Raw genomic sequence first — 16,292 nt, forward strand, 5'->3', positions numbered from 1 at the left:
CACACACCAGATTCTCACGCTCCAACTGCAAGAGGAGACAGAGAAATGGGACTTCAACCCAGCAGACAGATTTTGGTCAGCTCCTTCTAGGGTAGAGCAAAAGCACAATGGATGGCATCCAATGAGGATTCAAGTCCACCAGTCCTGAGTGAAATGACCCAATTTTTTGCAGGGCACTGGATTGTAAAGGAAAGATGTGGTGGCCTTTCTTTTCTCTGGCATCTCACCTCCCTCTGCTTGAGGATGGAGGAAGGACCTCCCTATGAAGCATTTGAGGAAACATAGAGATGAGACCCTAACTTCCACCCTCAGGAGCTTAAAGTTTTGCATTGTTTTGGCTCAGATCTGTTTCTATTAAGTTCTGTTGACAGGAGTTGAGGCATACAATGGAAAATTGTTCCTCTGTAGGAGGAAGACTTGCCAGGCAGTGAGTTATGAATATGCCCAAAAGCTCCAGGCTGCAACTGAAAATCATAAGTCAAATGGAGCATGAAGTGTTCTGTCTTCAGGGTCCTTTTTCAACACTGGATTGAAAAGACTTTTTCTGTTTTAAACCAATTGCTTTCTTTAAACATTAAACACACCGTCTCTGGGGTGATCTGAGACCTGACCCTGGGCAATCAATCCCTAAGAGAACATGAGCACTGAAAAAGCCGATTGGAAGTCAAAGCACGTAGAGCTACTGTAACTAAAAAAACTATCCATTTTACACCCTGATGCAGAGCCTGGATCTGAGTGTCCAGACATGAACAGATGCTTCATGCTCCATACTGTCTTTGAAGCATGCAGGGAAGGCAGGAGAAGCATGACTCCATCCATCTCCCACCCATGATGAGCCAGTATGAAGGATGGCATCATTTACTGCTCAGCACAGGCTAGCAGCAAATGACTATCCACTCCAGGGCAAGAAGAGGAGGCAGCAAAGAAACGTTAACTCAGGAGAGGATCTCTGAGGTACACAGGAGTACTGTTGGGTTGATGTAGCCTGTACCACACCCCTTGCAAGGGACTGTGCCTTGAGTGGGAATCTAGCTATGGTGGACAAGTTATGGGTTGGTAGGGAAAAGAAGTGCTGGGTTGGTAGCACCTTTTCAAGAGACACATTATTCTGAAGACTAAATCAGGGGCAAGGGTGTAGTAAATGCAGCCTTGAATTGTGACAGGGAAGATACTAAATAGCTGGCTACTCCATTTATTGGGATTTCCTGCTGCCAACATCTGGGAAGCAGAGCACTTTTTGCCTTGCATCTTCAAATTGATATAACTTCTCCCTTCACTGGAGAAGAAGCCTTGAAAGTACCTACACCAGGGGTGGGCAAAATGTGGCCCGGGGGCCAGATGCGGCCCGCCAGGCCATTCTATCCGGCCCGCAGGGCCCCTAAAAAATTTGGAAAATTAATATCAATCTGCCCTGGGCTGCCTGTCATGCAGCCCTTGGTGGCTTGCTGAAACTCAGTAAGCAGCTCTCTGCCCAAAATAATTGCTCGCCCCTGACCTACACCCTTGACTTTCAGGTCCTTCTGCAAACTTGGATGGGTTTGCTTAGTGTACAACCCCACCCCTGTGTGGGTGGAGCTGTATCTGGTGAGAGAGCAGAGCCTGATGGAAGAAAGGCCACCAAGCATGAGACATGACATGAAGTTGACTCTGAGGTAGGGTTTCCCAAAGATGCAGGGGAAGAGAACATGCCATGGTGGAAGCTCTCTCCACTGCTGCTGAAGCTCCACCTCTTCCGCACAGCTCCGATAAAACAAGGTTTCCTGTATGCTCCTAGCCCACTTTCCATGTCTAAAATAGGACCAGGACCAAGATTCAGTCACCTTCTCCTTTCTTTCAGTGCTTGGTGGCCATCGCTTTCTGCCCTAGGCCCTGATCATGTTTTGGTCTCCCATTGTCAAGAAGGCTGTGAATTCTGGCTGTCTCCCCCTCTCGCCCTGCCCCAAGCCCTCTCTGGATGCTGTGAGTTTGCACTTGATATTTCCTGACATATGTACAGTATAAGGAATGGCCGCATGTCTCACTAGCAGTAGCCTCTCTACTGGTATCTGTAACCTCCCACTCAGCCTCACGATACCACTGGGGGAGACAGATGCTGGCTCTCATTCTCTATAACTACTTGATATTCAGTCACTGTATATTTTAATAAAATAAACTTCGGAAAAAAAACTGTCTTCCACGTGTCCTTCTCTATCAGCAGATCTCAGCAGATTTTGCATCGCAATCCTTCCCATGCTATCAGGCATCCGTTAAGTCCTGAACAGAGCTCTGACTTTTGTCTCTATTGTGGGCCAATCTTTGTACGCCTGGCTTGTTAAAACAAAGCTGTCGTCCCAGTAAGACAAGCGGTTCACCACCTTTGTAGGCTCAAGTCACCTCTCGGTAGATTTGAGGCCTCCCTTGAGAAATGCCAGCTCTTAGCTTTCCCTTGTTTTTTGACTACAGAAACATAACAGAGCCCTTCTGTCGCGAAGCGCTTGGGGCAAGAATGGCTCCGACACTGCACTCCTGCCTGAAATCTCTGGGTCTTTCTTGGGCACCATGTGACGTGTTCACACACTCGACACTGCTAACATCATGAGGCACCCCTGAGAGGATCTCAAGACACCCCGATGAGTGTCTATCAAGGAGCTGGCATTTCCAGGAGTCTAGAAAGGTGCCAGCCACTAGGTTCACCCCTTCCCCTCCTGGGAATACGACAGCTGGCGTACAAAGCACAACAGCCCACATCGAGACAGACGTCGGAGCGTGGCTGAGAACCGCCGGGTTCAGCTTTCCTCAGTGTGGCGGCGACCGCTACGCCCGCGGCGGGCTGGCGTCAGGTCGTGCGGGGTCCGAGGAGCCCGCGTGGCGGGCGTCACCAGCCGACGCGCAAATTGTAGGGTTGGTTTCAAACGCGGCGGCGCCTGGTCCTTTGCGCTTGGATCCTAGCGCCAAATCAGCTGCTCACAGCCCCGCATGAGACGGGCACTGGCACTGAGTCGCTCTAAAATATCTCATGTGTTGGCAACAGCCGGGGCCCGGGGGCTCGGCCCAGGGCTTGTGAGTGGCCGCGGTGGGTCCAGGCTGCTCTGGGCTCTGGAGAGTGGAGAGGTCTCGCACCTGGTGCAGACGCTACTGGCAACTGCACCCCAATGGCGGGGTCACGGCCCCTGGCCGCGTGGTGGGACCAGCCTGCTACGGCTGCCCTCCCTCAGGGCTCCCCGGAGGCGCCAGGCACGGGGCCGACCCGGGGCCGATGATGTGGCGCCCCTCAGCCCTGGCCCTGGCTCTGCTCCTGCTGCCCACAAGGGGGCGCTAGGCCCCTGGCGTCGTGGCGTCCCCCGTCGCCATAAGAACCGACCTATAGAGGAGTTGGGCGTAGTGGGCGGGACTTAGCCGCGGCGGGGAATCTGATTGGCAGCAAGGCGCGAAACCGCTTTCTGGTTGGAGGCCGCGAGGGCTCGCGGGGAGCGCCGGTTGTGCCGCGCCCCTGCACTGGGGGGCGCGAGCTGATGACGCCATCGGCGGGCGACGGGAAGCAACTGACAGCGTCTAACGGCCGGCGGGTGAGGCGGGGGCCCCCCAGGGCTGTGGCCAGGCTCCCCGCGAGCGCCGCAGGCCCTTTCCCTTCCACCCCCTGGCCTGGGCCCGGGCGGGTCGTGGGGGCAGAGTCCAGGAGCCCGCAGGCACTTCCACCCCCCAGGATCAACACACACACGCACTCACGCACGCTGCCCCACGGATCACGGCGCTGGCAGGGGCAGGAGGCTCCCTGGGGAGCGAGGGCGATGCCAGGGCTGAAGCCTCGCGTAGGAGCAGTTTTCTTGCTGCTGGCAGTGCATCCTAGGGGTCGGAGGACGAAGCCGGGTCTGGGCGCGCGGGTGACCTGTCCACACTTTTCTGTCTCTCTCCAGCAGGGTCTGATGTGGCTGCAGAGCCAGCGAGCCCTTCCCGCGGGTCTGGGACTCTGCTGCTCGGGGCCCGGGGGAGCGTCGCAGCCCGCTAGGCAGAGCCATGAGGCTGGTCCAGTTCCAGACGAAGAGCTCGGGCGGGCCCAGGGTCGGGCTGGAGGAGAAAGATGGCGGCAACGTGATTGACTTAAACGCCTGCGACTCATCCCTGCCCAGGACAATGAGGGAGTTCCTGGAGGGCGGGGAGGCAGCGCTGGCCGCAGCCAGGAAGTAAGCAGGGCTTGGCGCTGCCTCCGCAGGGAGCGGAGGGAAACACCCTGCTCTGGAGGGCGCAAGCTGACCCTCAAGCCAGCGACATCACCCACGTGTAGATGTTCCCCTCCTGGTGTAGCACTGCTTTGCTCCCAGGAGGGAGGGCGGGCAGGCGGGAGGGAAGGGTGCCGGCGGGAGGGAAGCCGCGGGAGGGAGGGTGCCGGCCTGTCCAGCCCAGCAGCTTTACCCCAAAGAAGAGATGGAGGGGACGGCACTGGTGCGTGCGAGGCAACAGCTGATTATGGCCCGAGCTCCCGGATTCCCAGGCCTTTCTGCCCATCCAGTGCTGCGGTCAGATTAAGTAGTAAAAAGCAGGGAAAGGAGAGCAACGATTCACTTGCCTGTGGCTGTACGGCTCACAAGCCTTCTGCCATACGCTGCTTCTGTAGGTCGTGTTGTCTGTGACTCAGAGGTCACCTGAGACAGAGGTCAAACTGCTTGGATCACTGAGCCACTGAGAAGAGCAAGGGTTTGTTCCCAGCTCAGCCACTTGGCAAGCTGAGGCCTTGGGAAGGGATGGGCAGCTCCTTACCAGCACCGGGAACAGAACCCAGGAGATCGGGATCCCTTAGTCCCTTGCTCAGGCCCAGAAAGGAACAGGCAGCCCTTCTCCTCTCAGCTTCCCCTCCCTTGTTTCTGCAGGGCCCTCGCATCTCACCAGCACGTCCTGCCGCGCTCGGAGGTGAGCCTCCTGGCTCCTGTCACCAACCCCGGGAAGGTGATCTGCGTGGGGATGAACTACGCAGACCACTGCCGGGAGCAGGGCATGGAGCACCCCAAGGAACCCATCATCTTCAGCAAGTTCACCAGCTCCATTGTGGGGCCCTGCGACAACATTGTGCACCCACCTAAGAGCAATGTAAGTCCCACCTGCCCCTCTGCAATGGTTCCCTCCCAGCTGTGTTCAGGGACCTTCCCTCCCAGAAATCTTCCTACCAGATGTATCAGTAACACACACTGGAGATATGAAGCTAAAAGCCAGGCTAGATCACTCCACCTCCAAAGCAGGCTGCCATCAAGTTGGGCCTAGCTCCCAGGATCTGGCTTGATTTGATGGAGGGCAACCCAGAGATCCTTTTAAAAGGAGGATCTAGCACAAGAAACTAGGAGACTGGTGGACAGCTTTGTGTTGTCAGTGCCCTCTGCTGGTTTTGTTGAGTAACGCAACATTTAGGTACCACGATGCCAAAAGCGGCACAAGGCAGACCAGGTTCTTTGAGTAAATCTGTAATCTTTTATTAGGATGTTTGTACTCAAAAGCTCGCAAAGAATAATTTTTCCAACTATTTTAGTTGGTCCAATAAAAGATACTGGATTTACCCGAAGAACCCTGTCTGCCTATGTCCTAGACCAACAGGGCTACAACCAACACCCCTGAAAAGTGGCACAAGGAGTTTTCTTGGGGGGAAGGCAGGGTGGTGCTGGGCAGTGAGGTAAAGGGAAGGGAGGGGCATTGCTAGCTAATGGGCATGGCCAACCACATCTCCAGCCTGTCAGTTCCTAGGTGTGAGGGTGGTGATGTAGGGCACCTTCCTCAGGGGCACCCCAACCCTGATCCCCTCTGGGGCAAGGGGCAGAGACCCTTGCCTCATTCTTGCTTGTTCCCTCCTTTAGGAACTCGACTGGGAGGTGGAGCTGGCATTTGTCATTGGAAAGAAAGGCAAGAACATCCAGGTAAAAGGGGGCAAGGGGCTGGGACAGGGCTTCAGGTCCCACCCTGTCAAATCCACTTGGACTGCATCTGTGTAGTGGCTTCAGTCCTGGGCATGGGACAAAGCTAGCACCACAGCTGGCATTGACTGGCCCTTGCTTGAGCACCCCCAGCAGCAGGGCTGAAGGAAGCAATTCCCCATTGTGCCACCACAGGGAGGTGCTCCCCTTGGAAACATGTGTGTGTGTGTCCTGCCACTACCTGTCAATAGCATGAGTGCCTGATGGGCTCAGAATAGCCAACCCAGTTTCCTCAGTCATACCAGTAGCAGCTGCAGCCTGCCACTGGGCAAAGACACCTGTCCCCCTTTCTGCCCAGGAGTCGGTCGCAATGGATCACATCGCTGGATTCACAGTTGGCCACGACGTCAGTGCCAGAGACTGGCAGCTGAAGAAGAACGGGACACAGTGGGTGCTGGGCAAGAGCTTTGATACCTTCTGCCCCCTGGGACCAGCCCTAGTGACCAAAGATGCTGTATCAGGTAGGCACTGGAGCCCTGGTGGGTCCAGCTGCAGTTGGGGAGCGGGTGTGACCAGGAAGAAGGGGTGCAGAGGCTCCTGGTATGATTCAGTAATTCTCTTCACCTCAATCTTCCCCTCTGGCTCCTTTATTGCAGCTTTTCTGCCTGGGCCAGGAGCTCGTTGGAGGTGGCCCATGATGCTGGCTGAGGCTGCATCTGTATTTGACCTCAGGGGAGATGCCAGGCTGTGGTGCAGAGTGGGTGGTAGCTCAGGAGGTGATGTTCCTAGCAGACCAGGAGGGGGTGCCAGCCTATGTCATCAGCTGAGATCCAAGCAACAGGTGTCTTGAGTCACTGAGAATCCCATGATGCATTTCCAGGCAGGAGGGGCCTGGATTGTGGTGTCCAGGCTGAGCACTTTCTGCTCACTCAGTTTCCTCCTGCTTTCTCTATTGGATCCAGCAGCCTCTCTCTGTTTTTCTGTCCTGGTGTGAGGTTGTCTGGAGCTCTTAAAGCAGCTGCTGTATTCTAGCCTAGAGGTGGCAGCATCACATGGGTGCCACCTCTCCTGGCAAACATGTAGCAGGTGTTCTTCCCATGGCAGAATGCGATTCCCACATGAGGAATATCCAGCCCCCTGCCCTACTCACCATCCTCCTGCTGTCTTTCAGATCCTCATAACCTGGGCATCCGCTGCCGAGTGAATGGGGAGCTTGTCCAGGACAGCAACACCAGCCAGATGATCTTCAAAGTACCAACGCTCGTCTCGTGGGTCTCCCAGTATGTGCTACCCCTGCTGCCCAGCCCCTTGGCAGCCACACAAACCCCTTTGGTTGTCCTGGCAAGTCCATGGGAGAGCCTGGGAGTTTATTCTTGCCTCTGGCTAATGGCCTTAAGACTGCACCTGCAAAGGGACTTAAGACACCCACCTGGAGAATACCAGCCTTTTGGGGGCCAGGCTGGTGTCCATGTGCCAGTATAGCCCAATGCTGGGCATTCATTTGGGGTTAGGGAGACCACAGCAAGTCTCTGCCCCTCCCCTCAGGGTTGCCCCCTGGTCAGCTTTGGGAGCTGGCTACTCTAAGTCCTTCTCTGAGGTACCTAACTCCTCCCAGGCTGCAGTAAGAGCCTGGCTGTGAATCCCACTGCAAGGCCAGGCATATCAGTAGCCCTGTTCCTCCGCCTAGTTGAGACTCATGCCATGAGATGCAGGCGTCCTGGGTCTCTTCCCCACTGCCAAGCCCTCTGTGAGGTAGTTGCAGCCCAAGGCTGGAATCTGGGCCCTGCAGCCTGCAGACAGGTCTGCATTTGTGCACCCATCATTCCCCCATGGCATTGGGCCCCTGGCCTAGGACTCCCTTGTGACACACTGATGCCTGGCAGGTTTGCTACCCTGTACCCAGGAGACGTGTTCCTCACCGGGACCCCGCCTGGCGTTGGAGTCTTCCGGAAGCCCCCAATGTTTCTGAAGGTGAGCATCAGCCCCAGCAGCCTGGGGCAGAGCTGGTTGAAGTGTCCAGCTTTCTAAGGGAGAACCCTCCCTCCTCAAAGTGGAGGCAGGGCTCTGGGAATGGCAGTGACAGAAGGGCTGACACTGAAGGCTCCCCATTAGCTGCGCCTCTTCCTAGGGACCCACCCAAAGGAAGGGAGTTTCTTGGTCCTGTTGCATTGCTTGCAGTAGAAACCTGCTTCTCTGGAGAGCTCAGGTGTAGGTGGCAGCTCTCCTAGCCCTCATCAGGAGATGGCTTGAATCTGCAACAAGGAGCATTTCCCTCCCTGCTGCCTGCAAGATATTGGAGTGAAGTAGCTAGCAACCCCATCTGGTCCCATTTGCTTCATGGGTCTGCATGATGCTCATAGGCCCCCCCAGGCTAGGCCCAGTGCTTTGAGCTCCAACTGCCAAAGCCCCTGCCTTGAAGTCAGCTGCTTTCCAGTCTCTGCCTGTCTAGCAAGGCAGTAGGTATTGCTGGTGCCAAGGGGAAAGCATCTGTTTACGCACAAGTGAGTGCTGGTAAAGGCAGCTCTGGAGGCAGAGACGGGAAAAACTCAGAGGTTCCAGGAAGGGTCTGAGTGTTTTACTCATAGGCTGGATGCTGCTGCTCTCACAGAAGCTTGTGGTTCCTTGGTGCGGGTGCTACAGCATGCCCGTCACAGCTAGGAGAGCACAGGGCTCTGAGATGGTGGCAAGAGCAGAGTGTAGAGCAGGAAAAACCAGGCTGCTCAGGCTCTCTTCAGAGACGCACTAGTCTGCAGGGTGCCTGCTTCACAGAGCCCAGGGCTTCAAGAAGACATGTGAAGGGCAGGACTCTAGGTACAGCCCAGTGTTGGTGTGTCCTAACCACAAGGAGTACATTTTGTGACTGTACCTCTGCCTGCCCTGGGGGTGTTGTGGGGCTGTACTCAGCCTAGTGCTTCCTCTCACTGAGGCAAGTACTTTGAGCTCTAGGGAACAGAATTACAGTAATGCTAAGACCTCCATTACAGCAATGAGGAACCACCTCCTAACCCCTGGGGATTGACTGCTGTGGTGCAAAGGAAGCTGGGAGGTAGCTGAGGGCCCCTCGCTGGCAGAGCTAGGGTGGGCTAGCCTGGCTCCCCAGGGCTGTGGCAGTGCCTGGGACTGACAGGCTGCAGAGAGCAGGGGAAGAGCCTGATGGTGCTTGCCTTGTGCTGCAGAGAGGAGACGAGGTGCAGTGCGAGATCGACGAGCTGGGAACCCTTCGCAACAAGGTTGTCTGAAGATGCTGCACATCTGCCCTGCTCCTCAGGCAACGGAGCCTACTGGGACCTTGATCTCCCCAGCACTTCACCTGCCTGCTGGTGGCTGGGACATTGGTCCTCACAGTTCCTGCAATAAATCTCCCTGACTGCCCTTCCACTGAGCTCTTCTCTGCCTGAGCACTGGGGTCTTCTGAACGAAGGGGGCTAGGGCATTGCCAGGGGAAGCTCCGTCCAAGGGGGCTGGGCAGGGCACTGCAGAGCCATGCCCACTTCCCAGCTCCAGCTTGGGGCGTGAAGGCAGGCTCCTGTAGGTGGGCTATTGCCAGAGGCAGGCTACGAGCATATTACAGGGTAGGAAGACTGCTGGATTAGACCTGCAAAGGTGCTGTAGCTAATCCATGGGTGAATGGAGACCCCCATCCCACCCTCCCAGCCCATCAGTGCTCTTCCCAGGCCTGGGGGGAATATTAACCCTTCAATCTTGCATTTTTCAATGAAGCTTTGCAACCAGGCTTGAAACTGCATCTTTCCTTGTGAACACTTCCCAGACAACATCCTCCCCCTTGGATTTTTTGGGGGCTGAAATTAGTCACCAGGTTCAATGTGGTCTCACCAGTGTTTTCCTGTCTGCTCCAGCAGGGACTGGGAGACACACCAGCCACTTGCAATGAGACTATGGAGCTGCTGAGGCTGCTCCCATCAGAGGGCAATCTGTGAATCCAAGCCTCAGCAGCCCTGAAAATCTGGCCTCATGGGCTCTCAGCAACCCCAAGGCATAAACCCAGGCAGCAGATCTGTTTCTGTCTGAGCAGTTGGATTACAGCCAAACACCAAGGATTACCTCCCCACCTCCGCCTCCCTGCTCTGGCCAGAGTCTTCTTAGCTCCCCATGGAATGGCCTGGGACTTCTGCATGGCAACAGGCTCAGGGGAGACCCTGCAAAGCAACAACCCCAGCAGGCTGCAGCCGGGGCAGGAGTGGGGGCCGCAGCAGTATGCAGTACAGGGGACAGCAGCCCTGGCCACAGGAGCCAGGGGCAGTTGCAGACATTTGGGCGACTGGACCGAAGCATCTCTGCAGCTGTTTGGAAACCAGCATGAAGCTGCAACCCAGATGACACAGCCCCTTCCTCCAGCCCCCGGGGAGCGCACAGGCAAATGACCAAGGAGCAGGCCAGGGGGAGAGTGCAAATGCCTTCCCCCTTGGCCACATGCAGCTGTTTCCCACATTGGGGGAATGCAGCAGGCACCATCCTTTGCAAAAATCCATTTCTATAAATACATAGATACAACTGTACCACCGCAGACGTGTCTCGTGACCGATAGGGTTTACTTACAGTCTAAACCACACCTTAAGTTACACCATTCTCATTCCCATCACAACAACCGCACCGTGCATCTGTGTGCCTGTCACCATCATTTTTACTCTTCACAATCATGCAAAGAACTGCCTCAGTACCCCTCTCCCCTGCCCCCACCTCCTGCCAATTCCCTACCTGGCATCATCCTAATCGTCACTGTCATCATTTCCATTGTCATCCTCTCCGGTGGTGGCACAGTTCAGAAGCAGGACCCCAGTCCTTTCTCCTCCATATGATCTGCAATGTCTCCTCTCCATTGTCTTCAACCATCATCAGTCCTGTTTTGATGCAGTCCTCAACTGAGGGGTTTGTGTGTCTGTTTCAGAACAGGTTCCTGGTTTCCCATAGGGAATTCCTGAACTGGTCAAAGAGGGTGCCCTGCTCCTTGGTCAAGTGACTGAACAGCACTGCCTCTCTGTTCAGGGTCTTGACCCCTGTCACCAGCAGGAGGAGTACAACTATGTCAAGCTTTTTGGCTTTAAACTAATATCATACAGTTTGTGCCTGGTAGCAAAGGAAAAGCCAGGCTGAGATTAAACAGATCAATGATGAACTTCTGCAGCTGGAGCATTGCAGCCAGGGAGGACAGGCATTGCCCATGCATGGGGCTGGCCTGGCACCTGTCACCAGCCCTCGTGTTTCCCCCGGAGCAGACCACAGCAGTGGAAGCATCAGAGCCTTCCACCTGCCCATGTCAGCCGACCCAAGGGCTCCACACGTGGGGGTCCTGCCACCGCTCCTCCCCCACTCCCCATTGGCACCTGCTGGGTCCCAGCCCCCACAGGAACTGTAGGACATGCTCTGCAGTATCAAAGGTTGGTAACTGTGGGTACATCTACACTTCATGAATGTGCCTTAGGTACTGCGCATTTCGTTTAGTACTTGCTTAATAAAGTATGAACTATGCACGGTAACTACAGTTACTGCACAGTAGTGCTGGCAGTTATTTTGTGATGTTTACTTGGCATTAGCCTACTAACACCATGCAGTAGGCTATTAGCAGAGTTTGTAACTGCCACGCTACTGTGCAGTGTTATTAGGCTAATAGGCACAAAGCATCTTGTGTAGACACATCCTATGTATAGTAAATATATCTCTTTAAAAAGACATTTTCAAGTGTTGTAGGTCTAGCTTTATATCAAGATTAGTCTTCCAGTACTGCTTAAATTGTAGTTTTTTCCTTAAGTATAACACTTTAAGGCTGTTAGAGCACTTTGAGAACAAGAGCACGGGTTTACAGAGTTTCTTAGTTAATCCAGTGCATTGTAGGAGCAACCTTCTGCTTCTAGTGAAGCAAGTGCTGGCTTTTATAGGTTTAGTGCTTAGCTGTGTTGTGAACTACACATAGTCCAGTACACAAAGACAGCACAAAGACCACTGACCTACCTCACACCCATTAGATCTGGCCAGTTTTGAAAGATCCAACATTAGCCTCTTTGCTGCCATTTGAAGCCAATAGTGAGGTTTTGAAAATCTGTCATGTGAAATTCAGACAACAGCATTTTTTCTTTTTAAGGAAGAACAACATACACTTATGGATGAAAGTGGGAACAAAAAAGAATTGGGAGTGAGGCGACGTGTTATAATCAATGTCTAAATGTTCTGTCTTACTGTGTTTAATCCCTTCAAAGAATACGAAGGACCACTAATCAAAAGCTTATCTAAAACAAAAAAGCTTCCCTTTCTAAACTGACAAAAGCAATTCGGTCACATTTTCAAGCAGTGAAACAAAAGGAAATGAGCAATGTTTCAAAATATTTTTTAAAACAAGTATTTACATTCTTACTCACTACTGCAGGTGGTGATGACAGAAATTCCTCAGATCATTTGTGCCCTTTCTCCTAAGAGACTGATGGCAATCTTGGCTACTTTAGCTGGAGCATCAGTCATCGTTCATTATCAAGTTAACCTGAGTATCTAATGTCCATTACTAGCCCACAGACGCCTCAAGGAGTTACAGTAGTAATTTATTTCAGAGCAAGAGTTTCATTCATTGACTCATCCTGAGAAGTTTGTGATAAGATTCAAATTAAGTGATTAGTCAAATCACTGAAAACCATAATTGCCTTTCAGAACTTTAATGAGTCTTCAGAACATTGTAGCTTTCCTCAGTAGAAATAAAAATAACAGAATCAACTAAAAACATGGAGTTTATTTTACTAAATGCTTATGTGCAGTTGTAATTGTTGCTTCTTTCCAATCTAAAATGGAGTGCAAATCATAGCTATGTCAATGAGAGCTAAATGTGACCTTAGCTTAAAGTACAGTAGTCCTGAACTACTAGCACAGGAGGAAAGTGCATTAATACTGGACTAGAGCTATGAATACATAGATTCATAGATGTTAGGGTTGGAAGGGACCTCAGTAGATCATTGAGTCTGACCCCCCTACCCTGGGCAGGAGAGTGCTGAGGTCAGATGACTCCAGGTAGGTGCTTGTCCAGTCTCCTCTTGAAGACCCCCAGGGTAGGGGAGAGCACCACCTCCCTTGGAAGCCCATTCCAGATTCTGGCAATCCTTACTGTGAAGTTCTTTCTAACGTCCAACCTAAATCTGCTCTGTCAATTTGTGGCCATTGTTCCTAGTTACTCCAGGGGGTGCCCTAGTAAACAGAGCATCTCCTATTCCCTGCCACCCTCCCCTGATGAATTTATAGGCAGCCACAAGATCACCTCTCAGCTTTCTCTTGCAAAGGCTGAAGAGGTCTAGGTTTCTCCTCGTAGGGCCTTGCCTGCAGGCCTCTGACCATACAAGCGGCCCTCCTCTGAACCTTCTCAAGATTCTCCACATCCCTCTTGAAGTGCGGCGCCCAGAACTGGACGCAGTACTCCAACTGCAGCCTCACCAGTGCCGCATAGAGGGGGAGGGTCACCTCCCTGGACCTGTTTGTCATGCATCTGCTAATGTATGATAGAGTGCGGTTAGCCTTGTTGATCACTTTGTCACATTGACAACTCATGTTCATCTTGGAGTCAACTACGACTCCAAGATCCTTTTCCACTGCTCTGCTGCTGAGGTGGTCATCCCCCAGCCTGTAAATTTGTTGGTGGTTCTTTTTGCCCAGGTGCAGCACTTTCCACTTGTCTTTGTTGTACATTTACATTCGAAAAGAAAAGTAAAATAGTTCATGCTTAGTTGAAAAGAGAGTCTTTAAAATGTTTTGTATAAGGCAGAGGTTCCAAAGCTTTTTCTTATGCGTACCCCCATCCAGATTTAGCAGCTGTCCGCGTACCCCTAGCAGCCTACTTTTTATATTTTAACCCTGTAAATGCCATTACAATGAAAATTAAATCTGCTATTACACAATTTCTCCTGCATATCCTCAGAGATGTTTTGCATACCCCTAGGGGTACGCGTACCACAGTTTGGGAGCCCCTGGTATAAAGCATTTTAAGATTTCTCTGGTGACTTTTGTAACTCCAAAACCTGTTGTAATCTTGTGTTGATTACTTGCAAGTGCTTCTCAGCTCCTAAAATTCTTTAAGATCCCATCAGAAGAGCAGGTAGTTTGGAAACACCATACTGTCAAAGAGAGACAATGATAAGACATTCCTTCGAAAGCAAACATTTTCCACTAAGTTCTTGCCTATCTTGAACACTTTATTTGTCACATTATTTGAAACACTAGAATATGACGTAATGTCACTATCTGAACATGCAGAATAGATCGTTAAATTAATGTATGGCAATGGCCAAAGGAACGTCCCAAAGTGGAAGACTTCCCCGGGCAAGCAGATTTGAGAGGACTCCAGAACATAAGCGCTTCTGTTCTGTAACAGAGATTAGGTTAATTCCTAGAGATGAGGTTAATACTTTCTCACCTTCTAGAAGTAACTAACGTCTGAATAATTTTAAAGGTGTGGTGAAAGACAGAAATCACACTACACTCATCAGAGGATGAGAGCTTCTTGACACCACTGTTTTCCCTAAAGCCAAGTTTAAAAACCTGACCTACTCATTTCCCTACTGTTGAACTTTATTTTCAGTTTCCATGTTAAAATAAACCTAACATATTAGATATTTGATTTATCCACTGCAATGGATATGTTTCAGCTGTGCTTTGGAGTTGCAGCCACCAACAATGCTGCTGTCTGAGAAAAAAAAAAAAGAATAAGTAAAATATACCTACAGTTACTTTTTCCAGCAGGTGTTTCTCTGCAATCTGAATATTCTTTTTGCAATTCTTTTAAATAAGTCAGAAATGAGGTGGCAGTCCTGAGGGATGATTTCTTCTCTTGTAGCTCACCTTATTCCCTTTGCAACTGCTTCAAATGTGCTTTAGTCCTGCAAAATACCCGAGAATCCAGTTCTGAATATTTCTTTCATAAGGGACTTGGGAGTGTTTTGCTCTTGGGGAGATGGCTTGGCAGGCAGTATAACTTCCAGTTCAAGCGAGGTAAATGGTTTGACTAATTGGGCATGAATACTGGTGCAAGTCCACAAAATCTGCATCAAGTCTGCAGCTGCCTGACAAGCTGCAGCATCTCAAGGGTTTGCTCACTGCCTAGAGTTCTGGCTCTGGGCAGCTACAGACTGCTCAGCCCCCGTCTCATACCTTAGCCCAGCTGGGATCTATAACAAGATGGGGTCCTCCATCTACATATCCTGACAGGCTAATATGCTAGCAACGATAGCGCATTAGGCATACTTAGAACATGCTTACGTCAAGGACAAAACACTGCAGCAATGGCTACTTCATTCAAAGATGTGGTGGAAAGTGCTTCCTCTTTCTTCGGTTGCCTGCTGGTTAAGATCACTCTGCCAGGGAAAAGGAGAGCCATAGTTCCCAGTGCCCCAAGCACCAAACTGGGGGTACTGTCGCTCTTGTTGAGGTTGTACCACTATGCACAACCATTCATGGGGCCAGAAAGAGGGAACCCCCAGGAGGGTTTTCTCTCACCCCAATGGCTGCATTTAACGGTAGTTGGCTAAAATACTTCAGTTTCATAGTTGGTAGGGTTGGAAGGGACCTGAGGAGATCGTCTAGTCCGACCCCCTGCCATGGCAGGAAAGAGTACTGGGGTCGAACGACACCGGCCAGATGTTTCTTGTAACTCCCAGGATTGCTCGGGGGAACAGGGACTCCCCCAATGCCTGCTGGTCCCCTCTGACTAGTTTGTAGACTGACACTAGATCCCCCCTCAGCCTTCTCTTCTGGAGGCTGAACAGCCTCTCCTTGTAGGGCCTTGTAGGGCCTGCCCTGTTGCCCCTGACCATGTGGGTGGCCCTCCTCTGGACCCTCTCCATATTGGCCACATCCCTCCTGAAGTGTGGCGCCCAGACTGGACGCAGTACTCCAGCTGCGGCTTGACCAGTGCTGCATAGAAGGGGAGGATCACCTCCTTGGACCTGCTTGAGATGCATCTGTGGATGCATGACAAGGTACGGTTGGCCATACTGACCACTTCCCCACTTTGTCGGCCCATGTTCATTGTGGCATCCATGATGACTCCAAGATCCTTTTCTGTCTCAACACTGGTGAGAAGGGAGTTCCCCAGCCTGTAGGTGTGCCGCTGGTTCTTCCTCCCCAGGTGCAGCACCTTGCACTTGTCAGTGTTGAACCCCATCCTGTTCTTATCTGCCCACCCCTGTAACCTGTCTAGATCCACTTGCAGCCTGTTCCTTCCTACTAGCGTGCCCACTTCAACCCACATCTTAGTGTCATCTGCAAACTTGAACAGGGTGCTTTCTACCCCCTCACCCAAGTCACTGATGAAGACGTTGAATAGCGTGGGCCCAAGGACCGAGCCCTGGGGGACCCCACTGCCCACATCCCTCCAGGTCGAATAAGACCCATCCACCACCACCCTCTGGGTGCGGCCCTCCAGCCAGTTAGCGA

The 16,292-nt window shown here is 52.2% G+C and overlaps 1 protein-coding gene and 1 long non-coding RNA gene across 4 annotated transcripts; one reads left to right on the top strand and one right to left on the bottom strand.

The window, feature by feature from the left end:
• Positions 1-3,431: 3,431 nt before the first annotated feature.
• Positions 3,432-9,251, top strand: LOC102368220 (fumarylacetoacetate hydrolase domain-containing protein 2). Of its 3 annotated transcripts, none has more exons than XM_006031153.2 (8): positions 3,432-3,545; positions 3,894-4,160; positions 4,845-5,061; positions 5,817-5,876; positions 6,232-6,394; positions 7,045-7,153; positions 7,757-7,844; positions 9,050-9,251. In XM_006031153.2, the coding sequence occupies exons 2-8, from the start codon at positions 3,994-3,996 to the stop codon at positions 9,110-9,112; spliced, it is 867 nt and encodes a 288-aa protein (XP_006031215.1). In that variant the 5' UTR covers positions 3,432-3,545; positions 3,894-3,993; the 3' UTR covers positions 9,113-9,251. The 3 variants fall into 3 exon arrangements, with proteins under 3 accessions (XP_006031215.1, XP_025068616.1, XP_006031216.1); XM_025212831.1 differs by having other exon boundaries at positions 7,045-7,141; XM_006031154.3 differs by having other exon boundaries at positions 3,481-3,545; positions 3,897-4,160.
• A 4,205-nt stretch (positions 9,252-13,456) lies between these two features.
• Positions 13,457-15,270, bottom strand: LOC112551509. The gene is made up of 3 exons (XR_003095795.1): positions 15,117-15,270; positions 14,583-14,737; positions 13,457-13,975 (listed from the first exon to the last, which is right to left on the bottom strand). It is a non-coding gene; the product is annotated as an uncharacterized LOC112551509 (long non-coding RNA).
• Between the last annotated feature and the right edge of the window lie 1,022 nt (positions 15,271-16,292).

This window comes from Alligator sinensis, unplaced genomic scaffold (genome assembly GCF_000455745.1).
Source record: "Alligator sinensis unplaced genomic scaffold, ASM45574v1 scaffold453_1, whole genome shotgun sequence".
Lineage (NCBI taxonomy): Eukaryota > Metazoa > Chordata > Crocodylia > Alligatoridae > Alligator > Alligator sinensis.